Genomic DNA, 9950 nt, shown 5'->3' on the forward strand with positions numbered 1-9950 from the left:
GTATCTGGGTGAGATTTGTGGCTTTTTTTGTTCGCGTCTACATGCTCACTTCAAAATAGGTTGTTCACTTTGAAAGTGGTCGAACGCCGCCGTTAAATAAGAAGGGTTACGTGAGCTCAAGCTGTCATTTTCCACACGATACTAGTTGCTTGTATTCACAATCATGCACTTGAACGCATCATATACAGGGGCGCGTCTGCACTACCGACCCAACAAACCATATCACGTATATTCTGAGCGATGTGGTCGCTCAGCCAATAGGAATCCATAATGTGTTCTTTAAGCACCGCCCAAAACTTCGTAACGCGCTCAGGCTGCATCCGCGTGCATAAAAAACCCGGCGACATGTTTGGGTCCCTCCTCTCTTCCTCTTCTCGTCGGCCAGGCTGCTGCCACTGTGCCCACCGAGCTTGATCACCTCACAAAGTCGCAACCATGTCCGAGAAACTTCCCTTCAAAGTTGGTCAGTGTCGAGTTTAATTGTTTAGCCGTCCTTTTTAAAACTCGTTTTGCACGCGTTTTTCTTATTTTATGGCTAGTTAGCGTGCTAGCATGAGCGAGCGGCACAATAACTACAGGACCAGAAAAGCTTTTTATAGGATCTAAAATCACACTTTAGTCGACCACGTTTCTTTCCACGATAACATTCACGCTTTGTTGGTAAATTGTTAAGCGTTTTTGTGTTTAGGTCGTGTTTGAGTTTTATTCCCTATACAGCTGCATGTTCAATTTTGCAGCGTGTGAACTATTTTGAAATGAGTCGTAATGTTAAATTGAATTGGTTGCGTTGGATTGTGGATGTTGTAGTTTCTAAGCGCGGCTAAGCGCCGCAGCTCATTGACTTGCGAACACATTCTCCCATGATGCAACGCGCCCCGACGGCGGCGACGTGATTGACAGCGGCAGACTGTCGTAATGACACACGTGCTAATTACAAAATGTGAACATACATTTAATGGTAAATTTATTTTTATGAATTAATTTCTTAAAAACTATGTAAACAACATACGTAATAATTAATCAATCAATAACTAAACGGGAATATAATTTCATTATTTTTCTATATGTCTTATTTTATGACCAATTTTATATTTACATATTTTATTGCCATTAGTTTATGCACATCTTGCATATTTATATACTCATATTTTGAATATAATTGAAACGCAGACATCAGTGTTACTGTATACATGTTCAGTGCTTTTTTATTTGCATTTTAAAATGCACATTTTAATAAATACACATTTTTGTATTGACACACAAACTGTCCACAGTTGCTGACGTGTTTGAGACTACATCTGAGCATTTTGCACTTTTTGGTGTGTATTAAAAAAAATATATATATATATCTGCATGACAATGTCATTTTGCGCAGTCATACAAAAATGTGTCAAATAAGGTGAAACGCGAATGTTGCTCAACAGCACGCGGTCCGATAAGTGCAAGGGGCCAAGGTCAACCTTGCTTCATGCATCCCACTAGTGATTGATTTACTGCTTGTCAATCTGTCACTTGATGTTCTCCAGAAAGAATTTCCCATTTCACAGGAATTGGTGTGGGGTGGGCTTACAGACCAAACCGGTACCTGAATCGTCATAAATTTGTGCATTTTCTGCTGTGACCACTAACCTGTAAATTTAGGGTCTAAATAGAACTTTTAGGATTGTACAAAAATCACAAATAAATTTTCCAAGTAAATCTTCACATTATCACTATATTGCTCATCAATGGGCCAAAGTGTGGAGCAGATGTTTGTAGGCAACAAAAAAAAATCAATAATGGAAAAAAAAAATCTGCAAATCAATATTTTAGCCCATTTTATTTTTGTTTTTTGTAGATGGTCGTTATGGATCAAAGCAGCAACTGAATCCTAATCTTTTTACTTGCACATTTTGTACCTGGTCAATTTAAAAAAAAAAAAAAGAAATCCCTTTTTTTTAGGAAGGAGATGGTAATTAAATGAATCTGATTCATCAATAATTTTTCCCTGTTCTGTCCATCAGCTGACATCAGCCTGGCCGAGTGGGGGCGTAAGGCCATCGACATCGCCGAGAACGAGATGCCGGGCCTGATGAAGATGAGGGAGCTGTATGGCCCCTCCAAGCCGCTGAAGGGCGCCCGCATCGGCGGATGTCTGCACATGACGCTGCAGACGGCCGTGCTCATCGAGACGCTCACCGCGCTCGGAGCCGAGGTCTGCGCTCTCTTGCTCACTCGGGAAATCCTCCTAATACGTTTGTGTGGTGTACAGTTTTGTGTGTACTGTCTGCATGCGAGTGCGTGTGTGGCCTTTTTCAATAATGGAGTCTTCATCCCAGGCAAATTGTTTGCCAGTTGCAAGTGGTGTTGTAGCATTTGAGTGCGTGTTGCCCCTTTAGGCGTTGAAAAAAAAAAAAAAAAAACGGACTGAATACTTCCCCGTCCTAAAAATTCACCTTCCCAAAGGAATCTTAATTTCCCCAAGAGTATATCTCCCCCCCTCTAATGTGACTTTATTTTTGTCTTTAGTATCTCACAATTTGTTGTTTTTGTTGCAGGTTCAGTGGTCCAGTTGTAACATCTTCTCGACTCAGGACCATGCTGCGTCCGCTATCGCCAAGTCCGGCGTCCCAGGTAACATCAAATGTTTTTTGCAAACCGTGCATAGTAGACACTTGCATATTCGCCCTTTGTCACGCACAAATTCCACTTTTCACTTTTTTTTGTTTTGTTTTGGGTGCAAGTAGTGGGACGATCCTTATCAGGGATGTGGTCTCATTTGTTAGTTTTCCCCACTGCCGACACAAACTTGTACGTCGTCTGAACGCAGTGTACGCGTGGAAGGGCGAGACGGACGAGGAGTACATGTGGTGCATCGAGCAGACCATCTACTTCAAAGACGGACAACCTCTCAACTTGATCCTGGACGATGGGGGAGACCTCACCAACCTGGTCCACAGCAAGTACCCCAAGCTGCTCCAAGGTGAGTCCGCATCGTCACTTCTTAATTTCTGGTTGTACCCACATGTCAAATTCCACTTTATTTTAAATGAGTATTTTGCTTAATTTTGGTAATCTGTTCAAGTGTCAGGTCCTTAAACGTGTCTGACTTTCTTTCCCCTCATAATCGACGTGACAATGAGAGATTCAATACCTAATATTTTGTCTTCTACTCAAAAGCTGTGCTGATTTCCGATCCAAAGCAAATCATTTGGCATGTGTTAATCTTCACTCTTAATTCTAAATATGAATTGCATTGGCAAGACGGGCGAAAGGCTTTTCTCCACCTGCCCCTTGAAAAACATTGGCTTTCAGTTGACCGATATAAGTGTTCAGCGTTTTATTGACCGCCGACACGACCCTGTTTGAGTCTTCTTCTTGAATATCGGATTGCCAACCGTGTCCTCCGCACAGGCATCCGCGGCGTCTCAGAAGAGACCACCACGGGCGTCCACAACTTGTACAAGATGATGAAGAAGGGAGAGCTCAAAGTGCCCGCCATCAACGTCAACGACTCGGTCACCAAGGTAACAAAGATCGCAACGTGTTTGTCATCTGAATGCTGGATACAAGCTTGGCGGACCTGCGATATCGAAATGTTTTCACTCACTGCATTTTAAGTGCAAAGAATTCCCGAGGATCTTACTTTAAAGGTGTAAAAAAAAATCATTAACCAGTACTTTTTATTTTATTTATTTTTATTTTCTATTTTATTTATTTAGGCGGGCACCAGACCGCCTCAGTGAACACGTTCCTTTTCCTCTCATAAAATTAATGGGTTGAAATTATAAAGTACAATTTTTCTCAAATAAATAAACATTTGAGATGTTAATACAAAAACGTTGGTGTTTTATTCCCCCTCAATTATTACTGTTCCAATAATAATGCAACTTATCAAAAATCACAACTCAAAGATTTGATCTGAAAAATAGAAACACTCTCAGAACGTTACCAATTTAAAAAAAAAAAAATCTTAATACTTTGATTAATACTCCCCTTTCACCCTCGAAAATAAGTCTTCTGAACTTAACGTGGTCACGAGTAACGACTGATCTACCTCTCTTGGGTTTAGAGCAAGTTTGACAACTTGTACGGCTGCCGCGAGAGTCTGATCGACGGCATCAAGCGCGCCACCGACGTGATGATCGCCGGCAAAGTGGCGGTGGTGGCGGGCTACGGCGACGTGGGCAAAGGCTGCGTGCAGGCGCTGCGCGCATTCGGAGCCCGCGTCATCGTCACGGAGATCGACCCCATCAACGCTCTGCAGGCTGCCATGGAGGGTGAGGAGCTCGCTGCGTCACTGTCAGTTGCGCTGAAAGCCTTTCATCTGTAATCTTTCAGAATTCTTATGAGCATAAACGTGTCCGTGCAAGTTTCCCTACTCCTCCCTCCTGCTTGTGTAACTGCTCACCCCTCCCCTCTCTGCTCAGTTGAGGCGGAGGAGACAAAAAGCCGTTGGCCTCACTCATCATTCGAGGAAACTCATTTTAGTGATCCGTGCAAGCAGCCAATCAGATTGTGCTCCTCATAAATCAAAGAAGAGCTTATTTGAACCGGGGTGTGCAGACTTATCTTCTGCAATGTCATTTGCAGGCTTTGAGGTGACCACCATGGACGAAGCCTGCCTGGAAGGCAACATCTTTGTCACCACCACCGGCTGTGAGGACATCATCCAGGGACAGTAGGTGGCGCCGCAACTTATGGCTACTTTTTTTTTTTTTTTTTTGGTGCGTCGGGCAAATACACTAACACTTCCACACATACACAAGTCACAAGCATCTCCTTAGGCGTTGCGTACTCACTTGGGTACCGATCCGTAGACACACCACCATCTCCCGTGTGACTGCGGTGACATTTTGCTTATTTATTTTTTTCGCGCCCACCCCCCACCCCCTGCAGTCACTTTGAAAGCATGAAAGACGACGCCATCGTGTGCAACATCGGTCATTTTGACTGCGAGATCGACATGAGCTGGCTCAACGACAATGCCGCGGAGAAGATCAACATCAAGCCGCAGGTAAAAAGAAAAAATGACAACAGAATGTTACACATAGGCATGATATAGTCTTTATCATCTAATTGTACAAAGGAGTTGTGGCTGTTTTTCACAAGGGTCGTTATACTGCCCCCTGGTGGCTGAGGTGCACACACCAGGAGAAGCACGATGCCTATTGAGTTGAAGCGAAATATTTCTTTTTAGCTCTTTACATTTTGTCAACACTGTATATTTTGCCTTGTAAGAGGTATCTTAAGATAAGTTTTCATGACATTTGCGTGAGTTCAGCTAATATGGTTAAAAAAAAAAAAAAGGTAGGGAAGAAATGACGAGGTGGACACAAATGATAAAGGAAAAGTTGCAATTGTTAAAAAATGCTCCCTTTTTCTTTGTGCGCCGGCCTCTGCAGGTGGACCGCTACCGGATGAAGAGCGGACGTCACATCATCGTGCTGGCCGAGGGCAGGCTGGTGAATTTGGGCTGCGCCATGGGGCACCCCTCGTTCGTTATGAGCAACTCCTTCACCAATCAGGTGCCCTACCACCTCGTCGTCGACGACTCAAAATATACGGCTTATTGAATTGATGAATTTGGACATTTTAACTTAAAAAGTCTTGAAGTTTGATAACTAGGTTTTAAATGTTATGCTGTATCAGTAAGCCTGTCGCCGAAATGACTTGCATCAACTCATCGCTCGATGAGGAGAGAATACAGCTTTTTGGGGACTTGCTAAATGGTCATTTACATGTGTGATTGTTTAAATAAGTCATCAGCATCCACTTGTGATGTTTGCTCGCCTTTTCTTTCAAACTGTTTGCCGCTGTGCAAATAGGCGCTCCCGCACACACAAACATACGCTACTTGCGCTGGAAGCGTTTTTGAAACCGGTTGGAACGGTTTGCTTTGCCTGTTTGCACGCGTCACATTGCTTCATGGGTACACGCAACACTGCGCGGTGTACATTAAGGTTGCTTTCATCAACGGAAATTAGGAAGAAATATTTTCATCGAAGAGGCGCAACGAAAATGCTGGTCATGTGAAATGACAATGACTAATGACATATTGTTGTTGAATAAAAAATGGTGTTTACAAAATACAATCAACGCTAAAATGACATTTTTGCTAACCAAAACGAGATGCAAATGAGCCGTATTTGTATTGCTAATATTTGTTTGTGTTTCAGGTTCTGGCTCAGATCGAATTGTGGACCAACACTGATAAATACAGCGTGGGCGTCTACTTTCTCCCCAAAAAGGTGCACTTGATTCTGAGCAATTTTCTTGAGACAAATTATTGGAGGAACAAACAAACTGCAATGGGATAGCCTTTTTTAGCGATATGCAACCCAAGAAATGTACTCAAGTGGATGGGTTTAATTGGGTGATTCTTAAGCCTACCACTAGAGGGAGCCTGCTTATTGCATGTTTGTGAATAGGCAATTAGGTTTTTCTGGATGCATGGTTTATTTTAAAGTTTGTGTGCCTTAAAAAAAATCATATTTTTTTTTTCAGAATTTTGCTGTTGTCAGTTTTTTTGTTTTTTTTTTGTTTTAAATTACCTGTTTATTTTCCAGTTTATTTATTTTTGTCTCTGAATTTTGATGTTTCTTTATTACCCTTTTTGTGCATGTTTAAGATTCTTTTTTTTAAAAATTTTATTCTATTTTTTTTTTTTAATTTCTGGTTTGGTTATTCCCCCACACACACACACACACACGCACATTTTTTTTTTTTGCTCTGTAGATATTTTTTTCATTCATTTTCCTTTTTTCAATTGTAATGTCTGTTTCTTGTTTGTTTTTGTGCGCACAGTTGGACGAACAGGTGGCGGCAGCCCACTTGGACAAGTTGGGCGTGAAGCTGACGAAGCTGACTGACAAACAGGCCAAGTATTTGGGTCTCCCTGCGGACGGACCCTTCAAGCCCGACCACTACCGCTACTGATGTCCTGGTCGGCCGTCACTTGGACTCATCTGCTGTCATTTGCTCTCGTTCAAGGAATCAAACGAAGCATTTCGCTCATCTGGACCGTTAACATTTTTAGCCAGCTAAGCACTTGCTGTGGCTTTCTTCCAGTTAGCACTTAGCGCTCACCAAGACCACCATCAAGTCTGGGATAGGATTCCTGACTATGTGTTAATCTTGCGTGACTGTAATGAATTTAAATAAACTTGAACGGCTCCTCTGCAACTGCTCTAACTCGGACACTCGCCAACATCGCAACGTTGCTGATGTTAGTGAACAATAAACATGGTGTCTAACTTTTTTTGTGTTCATTGCTATGGGATCTGCGCATTAGAGTTTCCTTAAAAGATGGCACAGAATCCTTTTTTTTCAGGTGTATACGTTTAACATCCCCAAACAGCATGTTTAGAATTGTCTAGTACAATAAATACAATGGTGCCGTAACTTAGGATGTTTTTTTTAAATTATTTTTATTTATTTTTTTTACTTGGATTGTCTCCCGCTGGGAAAAAAAAAAGCTGGGAGCCACAAACGCCTCTTGACATCTAAAATATGGAGTACAAGTCTTTTAGCCTGTGTGGTGCATTTAAAATAATCATCTGTCGACAGCTTAATTGCTCATGGAACTAACATATTTTGAACTCTGAAGAGAGACTTGGTTGAAGCTTTAGCTCAAATGAAATAGTCTGGCCTCCTCGTTACTTATTTGTGAAATTAAAGCTGAACTGAAATTAACCACCGGTAGCCAACCAAAATGCAATTTACTTTTCTTCATTCTATTGCTTGTTCAGCATGCAGTCAGCTGTCAACTTTAATAGACTGTTTGACTTAATGATAACTAGATATTTTTTTAAATATTTAACCTTGCTAATGTGATCTCATTATATTCGCTGCAGAACATCAGCGTAATGTCGGCGCCTCAGGGCTGTAGCCGTCACCTTCATTTTCATTCTTCGAATTTGCGTGTTCGCTCCATTTACTGTTCGGAAATCAAACGGTGGAGCGAAAGTGGCCTGCTGATGACATACAAAGTACCCTTCTTCTCCAGCAGGTGGCGGTGTGCATTGTCAAATGTCACTTGGCCAGGAATGAAATGTAGATCACGTCAATTCGAAATATTGCTCTTCATAATGATTAAAAATGGGGGGGAAAGGTAAATAATACGTACAATCGTTTTTTCAAGCTATCGTGGTCGTTTTCATTTTTTAATTATTGTGAAAATCAATATATTTGGTTTTTTTATTATTGCAACATGTTGCATATTTTTATGTTCTTGTTTTTTTATGTACTGTTGGAAAAATGTTGACGATTTTCTCAAGTTTCACGAGGTGTGTTTTGTTTTATTCGACACGTTCAAAACTAATATATTTGTATTCGTTTTTTGGTTTTAATGGACAAGTCGAAACGAGGATTTATTTTGAGCTATTTTTTAAATTAAAAACAAGTCAAAACAAGCGTTTGGTCAGCTTAATTTGGTATTTATTGCGGGGATTTTCTTTAATTGTATTCAAAAACTAAAAAGGACGTTCATGTAAAAAAAAAAACATTTTTGTGTTATTGGACTAATCTAAAATGTTTTCTTTCATTTATTTTCAATTATTTCTTTTCGATTATAGTTTTTGTTGTTTTTGCCATAAGAAAAGGGAAGTCAATCAGTATATGAGAAATGTGTGACATGATTTTGCCAAAGGGAACAAAGAGGAAGAGTAATTTAAATAAGAACTAAAATTGGTCTCATAATAGCACCCTGTGGGACTCCATATCAGTGATAACCATCAATCCATTAATGATAGCAAACTAATGATAATTTGTCAACAATGTATGAACAATTAAAAGAAAAGTGCTGAACCAGCTTCTTAAAGTGGAGCAACAGCAGCTCCGTCGGGAAGGACTTGGAGGACACAGACCGCAAAATTTTCCTGCCTTCAGGCCGAGAGGGCCATCGCTCTGCAGTGATCGCCTCAAAATGCACCATGGTGGGCCACAATTTCGCCGATGGCCTGCTGAATTTTAACATAGCCGAGACAATGACATGACACGGCGGCCACAAGACGTCCACATTTCAGGAATGAGCCTATCAGAGAATATCTTTTTTTCCATATCCTCTTAAGTCCAATGGCGAGTCAATCCCAGAAGAGCTCATTGACATATTGCGGTGAGAAAGAAATTAATCTGTTTTATATTCCAGGCCTTTTTGACTAAATGAAATATCTTGGGAAAAAGAAGGCAATAGCTGGCATTTCCAACCCAAATTGTTTTGCATTCCTGAAAATTAAAGATGATTTAAAAAAAAAATAGTAATTATGTTGTGGGACTTTTAACAGGTAACTTGGAAAATATTTTGATTGCGGTTTTTAATTTCATGTAACTGATCAATCCTGAAGAGTTTGTATTTGAATTGGAACTTGCGACTTTTGGTTGCCATCTGATCCTCGTGGTCCCAAATAACCCCACATATCATTATGGATTGATGTGAGATTTTTTTTTTCTTTCTTCAAGACAGGACAGAAAGTTCCAGAGTCTTTCTTCCACGCTCATTTCACTCTTTGTAGGAAGGGGGGGGGAAAAATGCAGATTTTCACAATCACGATGATTAGCGTTTGATTGAAAGCGTCCACAAATGGGCGACAGATTCCATCAAGTCATTCTTCTCATGATCGCTTTTTTTATTTGAAATCTCATGAAGATAAGAAACGGCTTTGGCACTCCAACACCAACTTTGCAATCAGCGACACAGGCAGGGGGTTGGGGTGCAATAGTTCTTATGGAGGAGGGGGGTGGCAAAGGCTAGACAAGGCCAAGATGTTATCATGCTGATTTAATAATACTTTAATAATAGTGGGGGCAATGGGGGGGCTGCTCTCCCAAAACAAGACAAACCCCAAACAAATGTGCGCGTGCACACACGCACACGCACTACACAATGTATGCGATGTGTTTTTCATTTTTGACTTGTCCAGTCAAAACAAATCCAAACACATTTTCTTGCGCTTTGCTCAGTTTTGGGGTGA

The 9950-nt window shown here is 41.0% G+C and overlaps 1 protein-coding gene across 1 annotated transcript; it reads left to right on the forward strand.

Moving 5' to 3' along the window:
- Positions 1–299: 299 nt before the first annotated feature.
- On the forward strand, positions 300–7239 carry ahcy (adenosylhomocysteinase). The gene is made up of 11 exons (XM_088309743.1): positions 300–463; positions 2004–2194; positions 2538–2613; positions 2810–2962; positions 3394–3506; positions 4052–4259; positions 4573–4660; positions 4879–4996; positions 5385–5507; positions 6159–6230; positions 6787–7239. The coding sequence occupies exons 1-11, from the start codon at positions 436–438 to the stop codon at positions 6916–6918; spliced, it is 1302 nt and encodes a 433-aa protein (XP_088165869.1). The 5' UTR covers positions 300–435; the 3' UTR covers positions 6919–7239.
- The last annotated feature ends 2711 nt before the right edge of the window (positions 7240–9950 follow it).

This window comes from Idiotropiscis lumnitzeri, chromosome 11, assembly GCF_059441095.1.
Source record: "Idiotropiscis lumnitzeri isolate Australia: NSW breed Sydney's pygmy pipehorse chromosome 11, RoL_Ilum_1.0, whole genome shotgun sequence".
In the NCBI taxonomy this organism is placed as follows: domain Eukaryota; kingdom Metazoa; phylum Chordata; class Actinopteri; order Syngnathiformes; family Syngnathidae; genus Idiotropiscis; species Idiotropiscis lumnitzeri.